Genomic DNA, 24,757 nt, shown 5'->3' on the forward strand with positions numbered 1-24,757 from the left:
TTTTACACACCAGTATCTCTACTTGCACATCATCATCTGCTCATTTACCACTCCAGTGTTAATCTGCTAAATTGTAATTCTTCGCTACTATGGACTATTCATTGCCTACCTCCTCATGCCTTTTGCACACACTATATATAGACTTTCTTTTTTTCTACTGTGTCATTGACTTGTTTATTGTGTTATTGGCTTGTTTATTGTTTATTCCATGTTATTCCATGTGTAACTCTATGTTGTTGTCTGTGTCACACTGCTTTGCTTTATCTTGGCCAGGTAGCAGTTGTAAATGAGAACTTGTTCTCAACTGGCCTACCTGGTTAAACTATCATTATGACATCATGGTCACCATGTTAAACTATCATTATGACATCATAGCCACCTGGTTAAATAAAAAAGTTCAACAACTGCAGAGTTTGTGCCTCTGTTTTTAAGGCAGTACTTACTTGTGTTAATCAGGGCCCGTTCATCGTTAGAACCATCAGATGCCTTAAGATGCGTTTGGGAAACTGAGTCCAGAAATCCAGTTTCCTCCTCTTCTTCCATCTCCTTTTTCAATGTGACAGTCATCTCCCTCTCCTCCTCCTTCACTCCAAAAACTGCACCCTCCTCTTTCTCTTCCTCCTCTTCTTTTACTGTAACATCCTCTTCCTCTTTCAATCTGAACGCGTCTTCCTCTTCTTTCACTGAAACGTCTTTCTCTTCTTCTTTCACTGTAACAGCCTCACCCTCTACTTCTTGTTTTACTGTGATATCCTTCTCTTCCTCCTCCTCTTTGACGAGAGCTTCTTTCTCCGTCCAGCAGTCCTCCTCTTCATTAACAAGAGAGTAGCTTAGTGACCTCATGGTTGGAGATGTTAGCTAGCTAGGCTAATGCTAACTTAACCAGCCCGCTAGATGAATAATAAAAACAATACCGTAAATATGAAATTAAAACGGATAACTAACTAGGCGACAGAAGTGGTTTTAAAATACAGTGGCAAATATACACTAAAGCGTCTACAGAGCTTTATTGGTTCGTCTATCTTGTCTAGCAAGCTACCAAGGTGGCTGACTGTCTGTTGCTGCTGTTGAAAGAAGCGTTCCGTCCACTAGATTATACGTCACAGTAGCAGCATTACCTTAAAGTCGCAGACCGCAATCTGCTAAATGGAGTGGGTAACACAATTGAGTAAAATGTAAATTTAATTTTCAGACAAAAAATTAAAGGGTAGGAATCAGGGAATTGGCTAGTCCTAAAATATTAATTTTAAACTAAATAAATCAATATCAGTCAATATATTTTTTCTGTGATTTCCTATTTCGTCAACCATTCCATCGTGTCTTAAACTTCTTACAGGGCCGGCACTAGGACCGGGGGAGGCTGCTGCTCCGCTAGTGACTGTTAGACTTTCTACAGCAAAGATGGCGGACAGAAATACTAGGAGAGAGGGGTAACCCTACAAAGAACTGAAGTGGATCAAAGATGGCGGACAGAAATACTAGGAGAGAGGGGTACCCCTACACAAAACTGAACTGGATCAAATATGGCGGACAGAAATACTAGGAGAGAGGGGTACCCCTACACAGAACTGAATCAAAGATGGCGGACAGAAATACTAGGAGAGAGGGGTACCCCTACACAGAACTGTACTGCATCAAAGATGACGAACATAAATACTAGGAGAGAGGGGTACCCCTACACAGAACTGAACTGAATCAAAGATGGCGGACAGAAATACTAGGAGAGAGGGGAACCCCTACACAGATCTGAACTGAATCAAAGATGGCGGACAGAAATACTAGGATGGAAGCAAATGTAAGGGATTATAACGTCATAACGAATCATGCAAAAAACATGTACAGTTGACAGGAATGTTAGTTCATGTAGAGACAAACGATTATGCATTTTTTTATCATAAAGTTCATTTATGAAAATCGCGATTTAGCAAGGTAGCTGACATTAACCAGCTAGCTGACTAGCTAACATTAGCCAGCTAGCTGACCCAGCTAACATTAGCCAGCTAGCTGACTAGCTTTATGGGTGTTGTGACATGAGTATGAAATTGTAATTCTGGTTGTTTTAGGGACTCCTGAAACAACCAGCAAACCAGGCGGTTGATTTGTGAAACAGTGGATGTCTAGAATCTAGCTAGCTGAAGAATTTACTGCAAATTGAATGTACAATTTTGTAAGCTTGCCTTGCTGATATTTGCCATGCAGATAGATGAAATAACGTAGCTAGCTGTGTTCTTGCTTATTGTGCAGTGGATGATTAAAATCCCTCTATGCCCGTGGATGTGTAGCTAGCTATCTAGCCGATCTGTGTATGGACCCAACCGTTTGGTATACATATTAGTTCAGAACCTAGCTATGAACCTCAGCTATCATAGCCAGTTGTATCAACTTCAAAACAGCCTGAATGACATTAATGAAGCCTATGGATTGAGTAGAATATAATATCATGTTGTACCAAGGATGCAAGTCATATATACATGTAGTTATTACCATGCATGAGATCCCCACATTGTAGCCTGTACATTTAATATATTCACTGATCATGTACTCTACCTTGGCAAATAAATGTGCAGTTTAGGAATGAATGTCTTTGAGATTATTTTTCAGTCATATCCAATACCAGGAGTATCAAATTCCAGTCTTTGAATGACGCTGTGTCTGCATGTATGTATTACAATTATACACTTCAACAGTGTTTACCAATCTTGGTCCTGGGACATCAATGGTTACACATTGTAACAGACTAGAAACAGGATTTAACTAGTTAATTCATATATACAGAAATATAATGTTAAAAAACAGAACACTACACTTCCTATGCATCATGTAAATACTCCAACACCGGTTCATCTCAACATCTAATGCCCTTCATCTGCATTGATCTGATAAACACAGGATAGGTGGAGTATTTCATCACATTACACTTCATTTCAACCAGTAGAGAATGTGAAACGCTTTATTGAAAAGCTCATTGTCCAAGTGTTATAAATACAAGTTCAATCTGTCCTTCAATGCACATCTGTTGTGAATTATAAAAACAGAGGAAGAAAGAGGAGGTGGAGAGAGAGGTATAAAAGACAGAAAGGGAAAGAGGTAAGCACATAGGAGCAGGGAAGGCAGCACATGATTAATGAATCACAGTGCTACCTAAATATTCTCTCAGTTCATAACAATTACATAATAGTGTCTCTAGTCGGCCCAAAGGTTATCTTAAAAGCAGGTGAGGTGGCGATGATGGGACTGGGGGTTGGCATCCTCTATCACATCAAAACATGTCTGCAGACGAGAGACAGATGGAGAGAGAGAGCATGTTTAAGCCTTGTGTTTTTATTTTTTATTCTAACATTGTTAGTCATCAATCAGGAGGTGAAATGCAAAACTGACCTGGGATCATTAACTCTGAGACTACTGCATCTCTCTGTATTTCAATGTAAAGCATCTCTTTAATAATATTTCCTGTATAATATAAACTGACCTTGGATCATTAACTCTGGGACTACTGCATCTATCTGTATTTCAATGTAAAGCATCTCTTTAATAATACTTCCTGTATAATATAAACTGACCTGACCTAACTGACATAATTATACCCAAAAATTGTCAGTTGATTGTATACATAATTGATTACTAAATGTTATATGAATTGTAAATATGAAATATCAAAACCAAATGTTTGTTAATATGTATAATATAGAACATAAAGTAATATGTATAAATTACTGATATCGATTCGGGGGGAAATCAGGATGTACGTGATGTTGAAACACTAAAAAACACTAGATATACACTGCTCACAACACAATGTAACTCCAAGTCAATCACACTTCTGTCAAATCAAACTGTCCACTTAGGAAGCAACACTGATTGACAATAAATTTCACATGCTGTTGTGCAAATGGAATAGACAACAGGTGGAAATTATAGGCAATTAGCAAGACACCCCCAAAAAAGGAATGGTTCTGCAGGTGGTGACCACACACCACTTCTCTTCCTATGCTTCCTGGCGGATGTTTTGGTCACTTTTGAATGCGCCGGTGCTTTTACTCTAGTGGTAGCATGAGACGGAGTCTTCAACCCACACAAGTGGCTCAGGTAGTGCAGCTCATCCAGGATGGCACATCAATGCGAGCTGTGGCAAGAAGGTTTGCTGTGTCTGTCAGCGTAGTGTCCAGAGCATGGAGGCGCTACCAGGAGACAGGCCAGTACATCAGGAGACGTGGAGGAGGCCGTAGGAGGGCAACAATCCAGCAGCAGGACCGCTACCTCCGCCTTTGTGCAAGGAGGAGCAGGAGGAGCACTGCCAGAGCCCTGCAAAATGACCTCCAGCAGGCCACAAATGTGCATGTGTAACGGATGTGAAATGGCTAGCTAGTTAGCGGGTACGCGCTAATAGCGTTTCAATCAGTTACGTCACTTGCTCTGAAACCTAGAAGTAGTGTTGCCCCTTGCTCTGCAAGGGCCGTGGCTTTTGTGGAGCGATGGGTAACGACGCTTCGTGGGTGTCAGTTGTTGATGTGTGCAGAGGGTCCCTGGTTCGCGCCCGAGGTTCGGGGCGAGGGGACGTACTAAAGTTATACTGTTACACATGTGTCTGCTCAAACGGTCAGAAACAGACTCCATGAGGGTGGTATGAGGGCCCGACGTCCACAGGTGGGGGTTGTGCTTACAGCCCAACACCATGCAGGACGTTTGGCATTTGCCAGAGAACACCAAGATTGGCAGATATGCCACTGGTGCCCTGTGCTCTTAACAGATGAAAGCAGGTTCACACTGAGCACATGTGACAGACGTGACAGAGTCTGGAGACGCCGTGGAGAACGTTCTGCTGCCTGCAACATCCTCCAGCATGACCGGTTTGGCGGTGGGTCAATCATGGTGTGGGGTGGCATTTCTTTGGGGGGCCGCACAGCCCTCCATGTGCTCGCCAGAGGTAGCCTGACTGCCATTAGGTACCGAGATGAGATCCTCAGACCCCTTGTGAGACCATATGCTGGTGCGGTTGGCCCTGGGTTCCTCCTAATTCAAGACAATGCTAGACCTCATGTGGCTGGAGTGTGTCAGCAGTTCCTGCAAGAGGAAGGCATTGATGCTATGGACTGGCCCGCCCGTTCCCCAGACCTGAATCCAATTGAGCACATCTGGGACATCATGTCTCGCTCCATCCACCAACGCCACGTTGCACCACAGACTGTCCAGGAGTTGGCGGATGCTTTAGTCCAGGTCTGGGAGGAGATCCCTCAGGAGACCATCCGCCACCTCATCAGGAGCATGCCCAGGCGTTATAGGGAGGTCATACAGGCACGTGGAGGCCACACACACTACTGAGCCTCATTTTGACTTGTTTTAAGGACATTACATCAAAGTTGGATCAGCCTGTAAGTAATCCTTCTCACCCCCCCCCCCCCCCCCCTTAAAAGATTTAGATGCACTATTGTAAAGTGGCTGTTCCACTGGATGTCATAAGGTGAATGCACCAATTTGTAAGTCGCTCTGGATAAGAGCGTCTGCTAAATGACTTAAATGTAAATGTAAATGTGTGGTTTTCCACTTTAATTTTGAGTGTGATTCCAAATCCAGACCTCCATGGGTTGATAAATTTGATTTCCATTGATAATTTTTGTATGATTTTGTTGTCAGCACATTCAACTATGTAAAGAAAAAAGTATTTAATAAGAATATTTCATTAATTCAGATCTAGGATGTGTTATTTTAGTGTTCCCTTTATTTTTTTTGAGCAGTGTATATATTTCCCTCACAAAATATATGGGGGATTGGAAATGATGCAGACAATTACATTGATGGAAGCAACATTCTTTCCTCTAAGCTGATCCCTTAAAAAACAGAGTCACTGACAACAACCACAACGACACAGGTGTGGCTTTAGGTTCTGACACAAGAAACAAAACAACAGAAACACAAATTCTCAGTCAAAAACACAAGTCAGAACACAGTCTCTCTATTCTCTCATGTGCTTTCAGGTCCTCTGACTGGGAAAATGTCTTCTCACAATGAGAGCAGTGGTATGTCTTCTCCTCCTGTGTATGTATTCTTTCATGCTTATTCAGATGCCTTAACCGGTTAAATCTCTTTCCACACTGGGAGCAGTGGTAGGTCTTATCCCCTCCTGTGTGTGTCCTCTCATGCCTAGTCAGACCCCCTAACTTGGTAAAACTCTTTCCACACAGGGAGCATTGGTAGAGCTTTTCTTGTGTGTGTCCCCTCTCATGCTTTTTCAGACTCGTTAACCACCTAAAACTCTTTTCACACTGGGAACAGTGGAAGGGCTTTTCTCCTGTATGTATTCTCTCATGTGCTTTCAGGTGTAGTAATCGGGTAAAACTATTTCCACAGTAGGAGCAGTGGTGTCGTCTCGCTGGTTTGGGCGTCTCTGTGTCTGGTTCCTCTGAAGGACTCTTTCTGCTGTCAGAGTGAGAGTCTGGTCTCTCTCCTGCCAAAGACAGAGTCATTTGTTTAATACTAAAGAGAGACCTGAATGAAATCTCCACATAATAAAACTGCTTTCCTATGTGGTTTAATCCAGACTAGATCCCTCAATAACCCGAGGTCAGTCTTCACAACATTACATCATTAAAAATAACATTACGTGATTAAAATCCAGACGGAAAAAATTTACACAAGAAGCAACCTAATATCACACAGTCAATCTAGTCATTTAGTAAATCTTAAATTTAGTAAATTTAGTAGATCTTAACACACTCCCATTCACCATTCTGAGATTTAAAAACAAATGATGTAGAGCTCCAAATCTAATTTCTCAGGGAATGTCATGATGTCATAATAAGAGCTCTATAATAATAGACAATGTCGTGTTTATAGGCTGAGCAGAGCTCTATAATAATAGATAGATAATGTCATGTTTATAGGCTGAACAGAGCTCTATAATAATAGATAATGTCATGTTTATAGGCTGAACAGAGCTCTATAATAATAAATAATGTCATGGTTACAGGCTGAACAGAGCTCTATAATAATAGATCATGTCATGTTTATAGGCTGAGCAGAGTTCTATAATAATAGATAATGTCATGTTTTAGGCTGAGCAGAGCTCTACAGTAATAGATAATGTCATGTTTTAGGCTGAGCAGAGCTCTATAATAATAGATAATGTCATGTTTATAGGCTGAACAGAGCTCTATAATAATAGATAATGTCATGTTTATAGGCTGAGCAGAGCTCTATAATAATAGATAATGTCATGTTTTAGGCTGAGCAGAGCTCTACAGTAATAGATAATGTCATGTTTTAGGCTGAGCAGAGCTCTATAATAATAGATAATGTCATGTTTATAGGCTGAACAGAGCTCTATAATAATAGATAATGTCATGTTTACAGGCTGAGCAGAGCTCTATAATAATAGATCATGTCATGTTTTAGGCTGAGCAGAGCTCTATAATAATAGATAATGTCATGTTTACAGGCTGAGCTCTATTATCTGTCTATAGCTTGACAACGTTCATCTTTTTTCATGATATGTATTATCTAACACTCACAATGTATTTCCTTTTTGGTTACTAAGCAGTTCTATCAACATTTAGCAACTACGTTAAACTAGCAACATTAGCAAACCCGTTAGCTATATTTCAGAGGTTAAAAGTTGGATATTAATTAAATGTGGTCTTTCACACAGTCAAATTTTATAATACAACTCTCATAACCTAATTTAACTTACATGAATTGCAATGAAAATCGGTGGTCAGCTAGCTAGAAGGGTGTATGTAGTCGTAGTTAATATTATTATTGTTTCTTGTTGACTATTTTAATATAAATCATTCACGGTAAGGTAGTTATGTTGGATAAATAAAACACATAAGAAGCCGTATGTATCTTACATTAAAGGGCCAATGCAGCCGTTCTTAATCTCAACATCAAATCCTTTCTGGGTAACGATGAAGTAGCTTCCTGGTTTTGTTTTCAAATATGTCCACTGTCTGGGTGTTCACTTCCCCCCCACGGGTTACTATAGCAACACACATCACTCCCCATGGTTACTATAGCAACACACATCCCGTGTCATTTATATCTTGTTTGTCAATTCTGAGTGACATTAAAGTTGTGAATTTGCGTGTAAATCCATTGTTAAGGTTTTGTTGGTGACCCGCTCTTTGGTGGTAAACACATCTTACAGTGTAGTTATCAATTCCTACATTAAATAATAACATATTCAAGCATCAACATTCAGTAGAACGCTGTTTTAAAACCATGCATCAGTTCATCAATAGTTTGTGCTCCTGTTTTTAAGACAGTACTTACTGGTCTTAATCAGATCTCCTGTCTCCTCCTCCTGTTCTTGTTCTTCCTTCTCCTCCTCCAATGTGATAGTTATCTCTCCCTCCTTCACTCTAAAAACGGCATCCTCCTCTTCTTTTACTGTAACACCCTCCTCCTCTTTAACTCTGAACGCGTCGTTCTCTTCTTCTTTCAGGGTAACAGCCTCATCCTCTACTTCTTTTTTTACTGTAACATCCTCTTCCTCCTTCTCCTCTTTCAAGACAATGTTCAGCCACAGACCCTCTTTCTCCGTCCAGCAGACCCCCTCTTCTTTAGCAGGAGGAGAGTAGAATAGTGAACTCATGGTCGGGGATGTTAGCTAGCTAGTTAGAATTAGCGACTAGCCTAGCGCTAGGCAAATTTAAGGCATCTGCCTGACTAACAATGTAAATATGAAAATAAATGTGGCAACTAGCTATAAAACAGAAGTACAGTATGTCTAAAACACATAGGCAAATACGCACTGAAACAGTCTAAAAAGCTTGAACGTTTAGGCCATGTCGCCTAGCAAGCTACTGAAGTGACTGACTCGCTGTTGTTGTTGAAGTGTCCCGTCCACTAGATTATACGTCACACTGGCAGCATGGCCTGAAAAAAACCACATCGCCATCTGCTGACTGGAGTGGGAAACGCAGTTGAGGAACCAAACGTTTATTTTTCATTTATTTCATAAAGGTTTAATATTATATAAAGTCGTTCAAAGAGAAGCATGTGTTGATTGATTCGTGTTTAATGAGTGAGAATTTAAAACAAGCTTTACACCCACAATCAAATGGTTGTTAATACATCTAAATCATGGTTTAGTGTTTCTGTATCAAAATGGACTTTTAACAAATTCAAATCCTATGGAGTCATTTTGACCCCAGCCAAAAGCACCTTATTTCAAATCAATATCAAATCACATTTTATTGGTCACATACACGTGTTTAGCAGATGTTATTGGGGGTGTAGTGAAATACTTGTGGTTCTAGCTCCGACAGTGCAGTAATATCTAACAAGTAATATCTAACAATTTCACAACCCAATACACACAAATCTAAGTATTTGATTCTAGGTTTCTCTGTAGACATGATCCATCCCGCCAGAGGGTGGAGGGGCTCCTGTATCAGTGGTTTTGACCAGATAGACACCTGCAGACACACAGTATAGTGCCTCCCATGTACTCTCCTATGATTGGACATTTCTATACCACGTATCACGTGACTGTGTACAAAACTGCTAATGGTAGAAAACTCTGCCAGCTGTATACAGTGCATTCGTTAAGTATTCAGACCCCTTCACTTTTTCCACATTCAGTTACATTACAGCCTTATTCTAAAATTGAATATTTTTCCCCTCATCAATCTACACACAATACCCCATAATGACATCACAATACCACATAATGACAAACCAAAAACAGGTTTGTAAACATTTTTGCAATTGTATTTACTTAAGTATTAAGACCCTTTGCTATGAGACTCGAAATTGAGCTCAGATGCATCCTGATTCCATTGATCATCCTTGAGATGTTTCTCCAGCTTGATTGGAGTCCACTTGTGGTAAATTCAATTGATTAGACATGATTTGGAGAGGCACACACCTGTCTATATAAAGTCCCACAGTTTACAGTGCATGTGTCGTGGTAATTTCCTGTATTACTCAATAAAGAGAGAGAGCCAACCACACACAAGTCAGAGTTAAATTATATATTCCATCTTTAATATATATACAAGCTTCACCAAAGCCCTTTTTTGACTCTCAGATCAATTCAGTGTCTATAAATGAATTCTCTGAGAGTGCTTACAAAACAATTCTTAGTTTCCTTTATAGCCAAGATACACCCCTCTCAACTTACAAAGAATCCTTTACCCGAAAGAGGAGTATCCTATCGCTAGACAGCATCAGCTATAAATCATTGTTCAGTTTGATCTCCCAAGACAAGGTTTAAATCTCATGCTTGATACTTCACTGTCTACCAAAACATTACCTCATCCAATGGCATATATCAATTGTCATTTCTAGATATTCCCAAACCTGGACAAACTCAAAATCAGACAGTGAGCCTCTTCGGTCAAATACTAGGTCAAGATAAGGGCAACCTCAGAGGTGAAATACAATTGGTTCCAAACACTGCCAAACTCCTTCCCCCTATGAGAAAAGTAGGGAGTGACTGGCGTACAGACATTGTATGAGATAACTAACTGGTTCCCCAATTAATAACTCCATCCCATGGTTTAGGAATAGTTACAAACAACGTTCCCATAAGAAACCAACATTCCACTCTGTCCTCCTCCCCTTCTAATATTCTACTTAGCACCACATGGTTTAACAGATACATTGACTTATGAAGACAAGCCTGACCTCTCCCCTCTCTGGCCCCAAGTTACTAATCCCGAGCTCAGAAGATTCTAATGACAAGTATCTCACAAGCATATGATGAAAATAACATCTTATCTATCTATGTTACCTAGATAAATCTGATTCTGCCACGACACGTCAGAGCAAAAACCAAGCCATGAGGTCAAAGGAATTGTCCGTAGAGCTCTGAGACAAGAATGTGTTGAGGCACAGATCTGGAGAAAAGGTACCAAAAAATGTATGCAGCATTGAAGGTCCCCAAGAACACAGTGTCCACCCTCATTCTTAAATGGAAGAAGTCAGGAACCACCATTACTCTTCCTAGAGCTGGCCGCCCGGCCAAACGGAGAAATCGGGGGAGAAGGGCCTTGGTCAAGGAGGTGACCAAAAACTCGATGTTCACTCTGACAGAGCTCCAGAGTTCCTCTGTGGAGATGGGAGAACCTTCCAGAAGGACAATCATCTCTGCAGCACTCCAACAAATCAGGCCTTTATGGTAGAGACCAGACGGAAGCTACTCCTCAGTAAAAGGCACATTCTCTGATTCTCTGGTCTGATTAAACCAACTCTTTGGCCTGAATGTCATGTGTCATGTCTGGAGAAAGTCGGTACCATCCCGGTGAAGCGGTGGTCATGGCAACATCATGCTGTGGAGATGTTTCTCAGCAGCAGTGCAAATTGTCCGCTGGTTTTGGTGTAATTTCTCACCCATTTTGTCAGTAGGAAAGTTAATTTCCCCTCAGGCACACACATTCGTTGATTGTTATTATGAAGGTCATTTGTATAGAATGTACTTTTCCCCACTCATTCACCCCATCTCTTTACATTGCTTATTTATATGTGGTGACCTGACTGCGTCCAGACTGTCAAAGGCCCATCCTGGTAGATCTGAACCTAATGCAGCTTGGAGTGATCAGATGACAGAAGTCACATTTAGGTGCCAGGTGTAACTGAGGCCATAGATGCTCCATATCCATTACTTTGAGTGTTTTATATAATATGACTAAATTTGTTTCTTTCTGTGTTGCAGGGGCAGTCAAGAAATGTAACGGCAAGGCCACAGTACATGACATAAGCAGAGCTGTGGGAGACCACCTCAAGCCCCTGGTAGAGTCGGGGGTGGTGTTTACCACTCCACCACGCCTTCAGCAGGCTTGAAAAGTGGGATTGATACTGTTTTTCATACTAAGATGGACCAAGAGTCTGTTGATTGGCCAGTCATTGGGTTCATTTGTTGAAATCAAATCAAGCTTTATTTATACAGCACATTTCAGACATGGATGCAACACAATGGCTTCACAGGAGAAAACAATGAAAATATCCAGAAATATTTAGTGCACAAAAATAACAGGATAAAAAAAACAGAAGATTAACAACTTAAAGACCAATGAGCATTCTAAGGAAATGCCATTGATTAAAACACTAATTGGATGCAATATCCAACCCAAAATATAAGCTTGTTTTTTAGGAGGGGTTCTCAAAGACACTATGGGGGTGTCGACTGAAAGTTGACTCGTAACAACAACTGGGACCTAAAAGACACCCACCATGACACCCACTAAATCTGCCCAAGAAGAGGCAAACAAAAGAAAAACCCACACCAAACTTAAAGACAGGAAGTAAACCAAAAAGGTGGAGCAACTAAAGGTGTTGACTCTCCACATCTATCAAGACAACTGGAGCACTGGGCCAGACACTCTTAAATAGAACCTGGACCAGCTCAGGTGAAACACCTTCCCAATAACGAGATGGACAAGCCAGCACAGGTGTAACACATACTGACTAACGAGGTGACACCAATCAGTGCGTCCTACGTGCTAACGAGCTAGACTTGCTAAAGTCCAACCTCAAAACATAAATGGAAAAACCAAAGACTAACTAACACCTTAAGAGTTTGCTCACCAACAACAGAAAACAACTTCCATTTCACATTATAATCAACTACAATGCTTCACCGTCACCAATATAAACATGGTGTCTGTCTACTGGCAAACAACAATTAAAAACAATATTTATTTTTTATTATTCCCACAAAGATTTTTCTTTCTATAGCTTCTAGAACTCTCGTCTTCCTAAAACCCACTAGCTTCTAGAACTCTCGTCTTCCTAAAACCCACTAGCTTCTAGAACTCTCGTCTTCCTAAAACTCACTAGCTTCTAGAACTCTCGTCCCCTTGGAACGAGCCCAAACAAAACTCATCTCCAATACGGAAAAACGTTCAGTAAAAATAAACTGTGATCCATGGCAATGCACTGGCTAAATGCAAAACATTTTGACTGCCACCCTTGAGACAATCAGCAACCAGGTTGTCCTTACCACGGACATGTCTGATTTCAAGTGGGGGGGGGGGGGCGCCTGGGTTGGGGGGGCGCCTGGGGGGGGGGGGGCGCCTGGGTTGGCGCCCCCCCTTGGTTTGTGCTGTGGTGGAGACCTTTGTGGGCTATACTCGGCCTTGTCTCAGGATTGTAAGTTGGTGGTTGAGGATTTCCCTCTAGTGGTGCGGGGGCTGTGCTTTGGCAAAGTGGGTGGGGTTATATCCTTCCTATTTGGCCCTGTCCGGGGGTTTCTTCGGATGGGGCCACAGTGTCTCCTGACCGCTCCTGTCTCAGCCTCCAGTATTTATGCTGCAGTAGTTTGTGTCGGGGGGCTAGGGTCAGTTGGTTACCTGGAGTACTTCTCCTGTCTTATCCAGTGTCCTGTGTGAATTTAAGTATGCTCTCTCTAATTCTCTCGTTCTCTCTTTCTCTCTGAGAACCTGAGCCCTAGGACCATACGTCAGGACTACCGGGCATGATGACACCTTGCTGTCCCCAGTCCGCCTGGCCTTGCTGCTATTCCAGTTTCAACTGTTCTGCCTGTGGTTACGGAACCCCTACCTGTCCCAGACCTGCTGTTTTCAACTCTTAATGATCGGCTATGAAAAGCCAACTGAGATTTATTCCTGATTATTATTTGACCATGCTTGTCATTTATGAACATTTTGAAAATCTTGGCTCTCTCTAATTTTCTCCTTCTCTCTTTCTTTCTCTCGGAGGACCTGAGCCCTAGGACCATACGTCGGGACTACCGGCCGTGGTGACTCCTTGCTGTCCCCAGTCCGCCTGGCCTTGCTGCTATTCCAGTTTCAACTGTTCTGCCTGCGGTTATGGAACCCCTACCTGTCCCAGACCTGCTGTTTTCAACTCTTAATGATCGGCTATGAAAAGCCAACTGAGATTTATTCCTGATTATTATTTGACCATGCTTGTCATTTATGGAAATTTTGAAAATCTTGGCTCTCTCTAATTTTCTCCTTCTCTCTTTCTTTCTCTCGGAGGACCTGGGCCCTAGGACCATGCGTCGGGACTGCCGCCCGTGGTGACTCCTTGCTGTCCCCAGTCCGCCTGGCCTTGCTGCTATTCCAGTTTCAGCTGTTCTGCCTGCGGTTATGGAACCGCCACCTGTCCCAGACCTGTTGTTTTTCAACTCTTGATGATCGGCTATGAAAAGCCAACTGAAAATTATTCATGATTATTATTTGACCATGCTTGTCACTTATGAACATTTTTGAACATCTTGGCATAGTTCTGTTATAATCTCCACCCGGCACAGCCAGAAGAGGACTGGCCACCCCTCATAGCCTGGTTCCTCTCTAGGTTTCTTCCTAGGTTTTGGCCTTTCTAGGGAGTTTTTCCTAGCCACCGTGCTTCTACACCTGCATTACTAGCTGTTTGGGGTTTTAGGCTGGGTGTCTGTACAGCACTTCGAGATATTAGCTGATGTACGAAGGGCTATATAAAATAAAATTGATTGATTGATTGATTTCAAGAGGAAACTCCTGCAATATCCATAGTAACTTTCCACCTCACTGCGGAGCTTCTCTCTCTTTTCAGGGTTCACTCAATAGGCATGTTGTTGGATCGGGGCCCAGTCCCCAATGTCATGCTCTAGTACATTTGGGTTGGCACATCTGAGAATTAACCCTGATATTCTAAAAACAGGGCAACAATGTCAATATAATTGTACCCAAAAAACTGTCAGTTGGTTGCATGAATAATTTTCATTACTAAATGTTACATGAAATGTAAATATGAAATATTTGATTGCATAGTATTATTTTCAACGTCTTTTCAATTACATTTTGCTAGGTGGGATAGCCCCAATGTCAAAACACAGTTTTAAAGTGTCCAAATCAATAACCAATATGCAGAAACAGTTTGGGATCAATTGAAAACCTAACATGTGGTATATACACAAACATCTGCCACAATAATTGTCTTTTTTAAAACAAGCTCCTTATAAACTGCACAAGCACCAGAAACGCTGTTGTTTTGACAAGTAGCAATAAATCACTGATATCGATTAGGGGGGAAATCAGGTTGTATGTGCTGTTGAAACTAACACAACTAAAAAAAACACATGGAAATTGGAGATATCTTTAACCTCACCTGCAGAAGACAGTCAGCTACATTTTGGAGTGATGCATTTAAATTTAGGGGTCGCTAAACAAAGGAACACAACACTTATTTGTCATTACTCATCGATATCATGTTGAAATCAATTGTGCCGAGAGGAGGGAGATGAGGTTGCACGTCCTGTTAAAACTAACAGCTCAAAAACCACACGGAATCTGGGAATAATGTGTACTAATAATCACTGGTTAGAGGACAATTTGTAGAAAACAGCTAGCTACATTTTAATTCAAGTGGGTCACTAACGTGGTAAACAGCTAGGAACACAACTCTTTTTTTTGGTTGTCACTTTTTGTTAAATCTCATAAATAGTACTCTTTCATTTCAGAGCCTGGATTTTCCCCCCGAGGCTAATATCCATATCATGTTGAAATCAATAGAACAGGGGGCAAACATTTAGGCTTCTACATTGTGACATTATTAAAATATTCCTACTACAATGTTAAAACATTCTACATTGTGACATTAAAATACTCCTTCTACAATGTTAAAACATTCTACATTGTGACATTATTTCATTAATATCATGAAACAACTCCTTCATGTATGTATTTTCTGATGTTTGATCAGACACCTTTTATCAAAGTATCTCTTATCACATTGATCACAGCTATGAGGTTTCTCTCCTGTGTGTGTTCTCTGGTGTATAGTCAGATAGCCAGATGTAGTAAAACTCTTCCCACATTGATCACAGCTATAAGGTTTCTCTCCTGTGTGTATCCGCTGGTGTATAGTCAGATGGTCAGATCTAGTGAAACTCTTCCCACATTGATCACAGCTATAAAATATCTCTCCTGTGTGTATTCTCTGGTGTAAAGTCAGATGGTCAGATCTAGTAAAACTCTTCCCACATTGATCACAGCTATAAGATTTCTCTCCTGTGTGTATTCTCTGGTGTAAAGTCAAATGGTCAGATCTAGTAAAACTCTTCCCACATTGTTCACAGCTATACAATTTCTCTCCTGTGTGTGTTCTCTGGTGTAGAGTCAGAGAGCCGGATGTAGTAAAACTCTTCCCACATTGATCACAGCTATACGGTTTCTCTCCTGTGTGTGTTCTCTGGTGTACAATGAGATAGCTAGATGAAGAAAAACTCTTCCCACATTGATCACAGCAATAAGGTTTCTCTCCTGTGTGTGTTCTCTGGTGTCTAATACGATAGCTAGATGAAGAAAAACTCTTCCCACATTGATCACAGCTATACCGTTTCTCTCCTGTGTGTGTTCTCTTGTGTTCAGTCAGATGGCTAGATTTTGCAAAACTCTTCCCACATTGAGCACAGCCATATGGTTTGTCTCTTGTGTGTAATCTTTGATGTATTTTAAGTTTTAATGAAGAATTGAATCTTTTACCACAGTCAGAGCAGCAATGAGATTTCTCTCCTGTGGGTCTCTGCTGGTGTTTCTTGAGGAGTTCTGATCTGGAGAGACTCTTCTCTGCCTTGTCAGCATCATGAGGTTGTTGAGGCTCCCCAGAGGATCCACGATGGTCACATCTCTCTCCTGTGTGAACAACAAGGTCAGACAGACGGTTAGAGTCCCACAGCAAAAATCCACTGTTAATTTGAGGTAAAAGGTGATGCCCAGAGTATACCCATTAAGTTGTACAACAATTGACGTCTGTTAAATTATGTTACAATTGTCTTAAGATAGTCAAAACCTAAGCAGTGTGCCAGATGACCTTTGGCCTTTCTGTGTTTGTGGTAAGGAGATTTTCATTGTTCACAATGTATTCTGAACATTACAGCACAAGATCAGGAGTGCTACTGAAGGAAACTCACATTAAGCTCTGTGTCTATTCACTAATTCACCACCGTGGGGGAAAACTCAGGGGAGTTCTCATAGGCTGACAGCAATAATAGCCTCCGTTTCCAGGTTGAATATGAGTGCATTTCACACTAATATTGGATTATAATTGTAAGGCTCGCTTGAATAACCTGCTTAAAATGTTTGTGTTATTGTCGAAAATCAACTGCTTTATAGTTATAAAATACTTCAACTAGTAAAATGCTCTTTAGCTAGCTTTGCCATCAGTCTGAAACTGAGGGTTTGAATGTTAAGTGTTTACCAAATTGGCCCATAACTTCACCTAACAACAACATAGACCTACTGTAGGACCCATAACTTCACCTAACATAGACCTACTGTAGGACCCATAACTTCACCTAACAACAACATAGACCTACTGTAGGACCCATAACTTCACCTAACAACATAGACCTACTGTAGGACCCATAACTTCACCTAACAACATAGACCTACTGTAGGACCCATAACTTCACCTAACAACATAGACCTACTGTAGGACCCATAACTTCACTGAACCACAATAACTACAGACATACTGGAGCATGTGTGTTGTATATCTATATATCAAGGAACAGTTCTCCACAAATGATGAGCTAAGGATCTCTGTGTGCAAACAGACTAACGAGACCCTACCAGTAAATCAAGCAGACAATAACATTATAAACATCAATTTGTTAGGGATGTTGGATCCAACGTGGAGCACGGCATAACTGTCTTTACCAGAGTAATGAATGAAGAAGCACTTTGGTTGTTGTTGCATGTCGTGATGTTTCTCATGTGACTGGAATTCAGAAAATGATTTCCTGGATCAGCTGATGATAGTTAAACATTTGACTGTAACTAAACAGCTACAGTATTAAGAATTATGTGTAATTATTGAAGAACCGCGTTAATGACCGTATCCATTTGAGTGTTGTCAATAAAGCTAAGACTTAAAAAATATATATATATTCCACCTTTATTTAATGATAGTTTAACCAGGTAGGCCAGTTGAGAACAAGTTCTCATTTACAACTGCGACCTGGCCAAGATAAAGCAAAGCAGTGCGACAAAAACAACACAGAGTTACACGTGGGATAAACAAACGTATAGTCAATAACACAATAGAAAAATCTATATACAGTGTGTGCAAATGGAGTACGGAGGTAAGGAAATAAATAGGCCAAAATAGCGAAGTAACTACAATTTAGCAAATTAACACTGGAGTGATAGATGTGCAGATTATGATGTGCAAGTAGAAATACTGGTGTGCAAAATAGAAAAAAAGTAAATAAAAGCATGGGGATGAGGTAGGCAGTTGGATGGGCTATTTACAGATGGGCTGTGTACAGCTGCAGCGATCGGTAAGCTGCTCAGATAGCTGATGTTTAAAGTTAGTGAGGGAGATATATGTCTCCAACTTCAGCAATTTTTGCATTTCGTTCCAGTCATTGGCAGCAGAGAACTGAAAGGAAAGGCGGCCAAAGAGGTGTTGGCTTTGGGGATGACCAGTGAGATATACTTCCTGGAGCGCGTCCTATGGGTGGGTGTTGCTATGGTGACCAGTGAGCTGAGTTAAGGCGGAGCTTTACCTAGCAAAGACTTATGGATGACCTGGAGCCAATGAGTTTGGCGACGAATATGTAGCGAGGGCCAGCCAACAAGAGCATACAGGTCCTAGTGGTGGGTGGTATATGGGGGTTTAGTGACAAAATGGATGGCACTGTGATAGACTGCATCCAGTTTGCTGAGTAGATTGTTGTAGGCTATTTTGTAAATTACATCGCCGATCCGTTTTACGAGGGTATGTTTGGCAGCGTGAGTGAAGGAGGCTTTGTTGCGAAATAGGAAGCCAATTATAGATTTAATTTTGTATTGGAAATGCTTAATATTAGTCTGGAAGGAGAGTTTATAGTCTAACCGGACACCTAGGTATTGTAGTTGTCCACATATTCTAAGTCAGAACCGTCCAGAGTAGTGATGCTAGTCGGGCGGGTGTGGGCAGCGATCGGTTGTTGATTGATCGGTTGTTCTTATCGGCTGTTGAGTCTGCTGATAAGAATACGGTGATTGACAGAGTCAAAAGCCTTGGCCAGGTCGATGAAGACGGCTGCACAGTACTGTCTTTTATTGATGGCGGTTATGATATTGTTTAGTACCTTGAGCGTGGCTGAGGTGCACCCGTGACCAGCTCGGAAACCGGATTTCACAGCGGAGAAGGTATGGGATCCGGGTTGGAGCGAGCGGTCGCATTCGCACTTTGGTCCGCAGGTAGTATAACTTTTCATTACATTTCATTACATTTCATTATAGTACAACGGTTTGATTTGTCTAATCTTAGCAATTTCTTCTTAGCTAGCTACATAGCCGTCTTTGTATCAAAGATAATTGCGTAATTATCGTATTCCGTCGTCCTAACGTAGTCTACACTGCTATCTGCCCAGCAGCTAGCCAGCTAGCAAACGTCTACCGAATAGCAGCACTGTAGAAACTATTACACTCAACTGAACGACTTGATTAGTGTAGTGCTAGCTAGCTACATAGTTGTCTTTGCTGTCTTCGTATCCAAGATAATTGTGTAGTTTAGAGTGTGTAGTTTTAGAGTGATTATCTTAATTTACCGAGGTTAGCTAGCCAGCTACTTGTCGTCCTTAACGTAGGAGACACTGCTAGCTAGCCAACAGCTAGCCAACGTCTACCGAATAGAACTTCCGCACTCAACAACCCGGTCGCATTCCGCTTCGCTCCACAGGTAGTATCACATTTTCATTTCATTTCATTACAGTACAACGGTTTGATTTGTTTGATCGTAGCTAGCTACATAGCTAGCTACATAGCCGTCTTTGTATCAAAGATAATTGTGTAGTCTAGAGCGATTTTCTAGGTTAGCTAGCCAGCTTATTGTCGTTCTTTTAACGCAACGTAACGTAATCAACACTGCTAGCTAGCCAGCTAGCCCCCGAATAGCAGCACTGTAGAAACTATTACACTCAACGGAACGACTTGATTAGTGTAGTGTCAACAACGCAGCCACTGCCAGCTAGCCTACAAAGTCAACAACGCAGCCACTGCCAGCTAGCCTACTTCAGCAGTACTGTATCATTTTAATCATTTTAGTCAATAAGATTCTTGCTACGTAAGCTTAACTTTCTGAACATTCGAGACGTGTAGTCCACTTGTCATTCCAATCTCCTTTGCATTAGCATAGCCTCTTCTGTAGCCTGTCAACTGTGTGTCTGTCTATCCCTGTTCTCTCCTCTCTGCACAGACCATACAAACGCTCCACACCGCGTGGCCGCGGCCACCCTAATCTGGTGGTCCCAGCGCGCACGACCCACGTGGAGTTCCAGGTCTCCGGTAGCCTCTGGAACTGCCGATCTGCGGCCAACAAGGCAGAGTTCATCTCAGCCTATGCCTCCCTCCAGTCCCTCGACTTCTTGGCACTGACGGAAACATGGATCACCACAGATAACACTGCTACTCCTACTGCTCTCTCTTCGTCCGCCCACGTGTTCTCGCACACCCCGAGAGCTTCTGGTCAGCGGGGTGGTGGCACCGGGATCCTCATCTCTCCCAAGTGGTCATTCTCTCTTTCTCCCCTTACCCATCTGTCTATCGCCTCCTTTGAATTCCATGCTGTCACAGTCACCAGCCCTTTCAAGCTTAACATCCTTATCATTTATCGCCCTCCAGGTTCCCTCGGAGAGTTCATCAATGAGCTTGATGCCTTGATAAGCTCCTTTCCTGAGGACGGCTCACCTCTCACAGTTCTGGGCGACTTTAACCTCCCCACGTCTACCTTTGACTCATTCCTCTCTGCCTCCTTCTTTCCACTCCTCTCCTCTTTTGACCTCACCCTCTCACCTTCCCCCCCTACTCACAAGGCAGGCAATATGCTCGACCTCATCTTTACTAGATGCTGTTCTTCCACTAACCTCATTGCAACTCCCCTCCAAGTCTCCGACCACTACCTTGTATCCTTTTCCCTCTCGCTCTCATCCAACACTTCCCACACTGCCCCTACTCGGATGGTATCGCGCCGTCCCAACCTTCGCTCTCTCTCCCCCGCTACTCTCTCCTCTTCCATCCTATCATCTCTTCCCTCTGCTCAAACCTTCTCCAACCTATCTCCTGATTCTGCCTCCTCAACCCTCCTCTCCTCCCTTTCTGCATCCTTTGACTCTCTCTGTCCCCTATCCTCCAGGCCGGCTCGGTCCTCCCCTCCCGCTCCGTGGCTCGACGACTCATTGCGAGCTCACAGAACAGGGCTCCGGGCAGCCGAGCGGAAATGGAGGAAAACTCGCCTCCCTGCGGACCTGGCATCCTTTCACTCCCTCCTCTCTACATTTTCCTCTTCTGTCTCTGCTGCTAAAGCCACTTTCTACCACTCTAAATTCCAAGCATCTGCCTCTAACCCTAGGAAGCTCTTTGCCACCTTCTCCTCCCTCCTGAATCCTCCTCCCCCTCCCCCCCCCTCCTCCCTCTCTGCAGATGACTTCGTCAACCATTTTGAAAAGAAGGTCGACGACATCCGATCCTCGTTTGCTAAGTCAAACGACACCGCTGGTTCTGCTCACACTGCCCTACCCTGTGCTCTGACCTCTTTCTCCCCTCTCTCTCCAGATGAAATCTCGCGTCTTGTGACGGCCGGCCGCCCAACAACCTGCCCGCTTGACCCTATCCCCTCCTCTCTTCTCCAGACCATTTCCGGAGACCTTCTCCCTTACCTCACCTCGCTCATCAACTCATCCCTGACCGCTGGCTACGTCCCTTCCGTCTTCAAGAGAGCGAGAGTTGCACCCCTTCTGAAAAAACCTACACTCGATCCCTCCGATGTCAACAACTACAGACCAGTATCCCTTCTTTCTTTTCTCTCCAAAACTCTTGAACGTGCCGTCCTTGGCCAGCTCTCCCGCTATCTCTCTCAGAATGACCTTCTTGATCCAAATCAGTCAGGTTTCAAGACTAGTCATTCAACTGAGACTGCTCTTCTCTGTATCACGGAGGCGCTCCGCACTGCTAAAGCTAACTCTCTCTCCTCTGCTCTCATCCTTCTAGACCTATCGGCTGCCTTCGATACTGTGAACCATCAGATCCTCCTCTCCACCCTCTCCGAGTTGGGCATCTCCGGCGCGGCCCACGCTTGGATTGCGTCCTACCTGACAGGTCGCTCCTACCAGGTGGCGTGGCGAGAATCTGTCTCCTCACCACGTGCTCTCACCACTGGTGTCCCCCAGGGCTCTGTTCTAGGCCCTCCCCTATTCTCGCTATACACCAAGTCACTTGGCTCTGTCATAACCTCACATGGTCTCTCCTATCATTGCTATGCAGACGACACACAACTAATCTTCTCCTTTCCCCCTTCTGATGACCAGGTGGCGAATCGCATCTCTGCATGTCTGGCAGACATATCAGTGTGGATGACGGATCACCACCTCAAGCTGAACCTCGGCAAGACGGAGCTGCTCTTCCTCCCGGGGAAGGACTGCCCGTTCCATGATCTCGCCATCACGGTTGACAACTCCATTGTGTCCTCCTCCCAGAGCGCTAAGAACCTTGGCGTGATCCTGGACAACACCCTGTCGTTCTCAACTAACATCAAGGCGGTGGCCCGTTCCTGTAGGTTCATGCTCTACAACATCCGCAGAGTACGACCCTGCCTCACACAGGAAGCGGCGCAGGTCCTAATCCAGGCACTTGTCATCTCCCGTCTGGATTACTGCAACTCGCTGTTGGCTGGGCTCCCTGCCTGTGCCATTAAACCCCTACAACTCATCCAGAACGCCGCAGCCCGTCTGGTGTTCAACCTTCCCAAGTTCTCTCACGTCACCCCGCTCCTCCGCTCTCTCCACTGGCTTCCAGTTGAAGCTCGCATCCGCTACAAGACCATGGTGCTTGCCTACGGAGCTGTGAGGGGAACGGCACCTCAGTACCTCCAGGCTCTGATCAGGCCCTACACCCAAACAAGGGCACTGCGTTCATCCACCTCTGGCCTGCTCGCCTCCCTACCACTGAGGAAGTACAGTTCCCGCTCAGCCCAGTCAAAACTGTTCGCTGCTCTGGCCCCCCAATGGTGGAACAAACTCCCTCACGACGCCAGGACAGCGGAGTCAATCACCACCTTCCGGAGACACCTGAAACCCCACCTCTTTAAGGAATACCTAGGATAGGATAAAGTAATCCTTCTCACCCCCCCCCCCCCCCTTAAAAGATTTAGATGCACTATTGTAAAGTGGCTGTTCCACTGGATGTCATAAGGTGAATGCACCAATTTGTAAGTCGCTCTGGATAAGAGCGTCTGCTAAATGACTTAAATGTAAATGTAATTCGAAATGGTCAGTGATCTGTTTGTTAACTTGGCTTTCGAAGACTTTAGAAAGGCAGGGCAGGATGGATATAGGTCTGTAACAGTTTGGGTCTAGTGTGTCACACCCTTTGAAGAGGGGGATGACCACGGCAGCTTTACAATCTTTAGGAATCTCGGACGATACGAAAGAGAGGTTGAACAGACTATATATATATATGTATATATATATATATCTATATGTATATACCTTAATAAAAGGCACATGATAGCCAGCTTGGAGGTTTCCAAAAGGCATTCAGGCCAAAGAGTTCAATCTTGGTTTCATCAGACCAGAGAATCTTGTTTCTCATGGTCTGAGAGTCCTTTAGGTGCCTTTTTGGCAAACTCCAAGCAGGCTGTCAGGTGCCTTTTACTGAGGAGTGGCTTCCGTCTGGCCACTCTACCACAAATGCCTGATTGGTGGAGTGCTGCAGAGATGGTTGTCCTTCCGGAAGGTTCTCCCGTCTCAACAGTGGAACTCTAGAGCTCTGTCAGAGTAACCATCGGGTTCTTGGTCACCTCCCTGACAAAGGCCCTTCTCCCCCGATTGCGTAGTTTGGCCGGGTGGCCAGCTCTAGGAAGAGTCTTCCAAACTTCTTCCATTAAAAAATTATGGTGGCCACTGTGTTCTTGGGGACTTTCAATGTTGCAGACATTTTTTGGTACCATTCCCCAGATCTGTGCCTCGACACAATCCTGTCTCGGAGCTCTAAGGACAATTTATTCGACCTCTTTGCTTGGTGTTTGCTCTGACATGCATTGTCAACTGTGGGACATTATATAGACAGGTGTAATCATACACAATATGATTTCATGTGGCACAAACAAAAAACACAAATTCTCAGTCAAAAATATAAGTCAGAATACAGCCTTTCTATTCTCTCATTTGATTTCAGGATCTCTGAATGTCCTTCCACACAGAGAGCAGTGGTAGGACTTTTACCGTGTTTATCCTCTTATGCTCCTTCAGGCTACTTGACCAGGTAAAACCCTTTCCAGACTGGGAGCATTGGAAAGGCTTTTCTCCTCTGTATCCTCTCATGAGCTTTAAGGTACGCCATTCGTGAAAATCTATTTTTACTGGGAGCAGAAAATGCTTTTCTCCTGTGTGTATTCTCTCATGCCTTTTCAGGTTAGTTAACATGGTAAAACTATTTTCACACTGGGAACATTGGTAAGGCGTTTCTCCTGTGTGTATCCTCTCATGAGTTTGTAGGTCCCATAACTGAATAAAACTCATTCCACAGTGGGAACATTGGAAAGGCTTTTCTCCAGTGTGTGTCCTCTCATGCAGTTTTAGGTTCCCTAACCAGCAAAAACTATTTTCACAGTGGGAGCAGTGGTGTTGTCTCGCTGGTTTGGGCGTCTCTGGGTCTGGTTCCCCTGAAGGACTCTTCCCGCTGTCAGAGTGAGAGTCTGGTTTCTCTCCTTGCAAAGACGCACATAGTATGTCGTTAAACAGAGACCTAAATGAAACCTCCACATGATAAAACTGTCTTCCTATGAGGTTTAATCTAGACTAGATCCCTCAATAAAAGAGCAGAACTGG

At 43.2% G+C, this 24,757-nt stretch overlaps 3 protein-coding genes across 4 annotated transcripts in view; all 3 read right to left on the reverse strand.

The window, feature by feature from the left end:
• LOC139549643 (zinc finger protein 180-like) overlaps positions 1-24,757 on the reverse strand; it is a 167,296-nt gene that overhangs the window by 73,152 nt on the left and 69,387 nt on the right. The gene's annotated exons all lie outside the window — the stretch shown is intronic.
• LOC139548811 (zinc finger protein ZFP2-like) overlaps positions 1-24,757 on the reverse strand; it is a 50,813-nt gene that overhangs the window by 9,562 nt on the left and 16,494 nt on the right. The window contains exon 2 of one of the 2 annotated variants that reach the window (XM_071358679.1): positions 13,937-16,577. The exons of the other annotated variant lie outside the window; for it this stretch is intronic. Within the exon in view, the coding sequence (XP_071214780.1) occupies positions 15,616-16,577 (962 nt within the window). The 3' untranslated portion in view covers positions 13,937-15,615. Of the gene's footprint in view, positions 1-13,936; positions 16,578-24,757 lie in introns of those variants that run through there. 2 annotated transcript variants of the gene reach the window in all.
• LOC139549726 (zinc finger protein 713-like) lies at positions 5,502-8,823 on the reverse strand. The gene is made up of 2 exons (XM_071360438.1): positions 8,266-8,823; positions 5,502-6,442 (listed from the first exon to the last, which is right to left on the reverse strand). The coding sequence occupies exons 1-2, from the start codon at positions 8,585-8,587 to the stop codon at positions 5,922-5,924; spliced, it is 843 nt and encodes a 280-aa protein (XP_071216539.1). The 5' UTR covers positions 8,588-8,823; the 3' UTR covers positions 5,502-5,921.

Source organism: Salvelinus alpinus, chromosome 2 (genome assembly GCF_045679555.1).
Source record: "Salvelinus alpinus chromosome 2, SLU_Salpinus.1, whole genome shotgun sequence".
NCBI classification, from domain to species: Eukaryota; Metazoa; Chordata; class Actinopteri; order Salmoniformes; family Salmonidae; genus Salvelinus; species Salvelinus alpinus.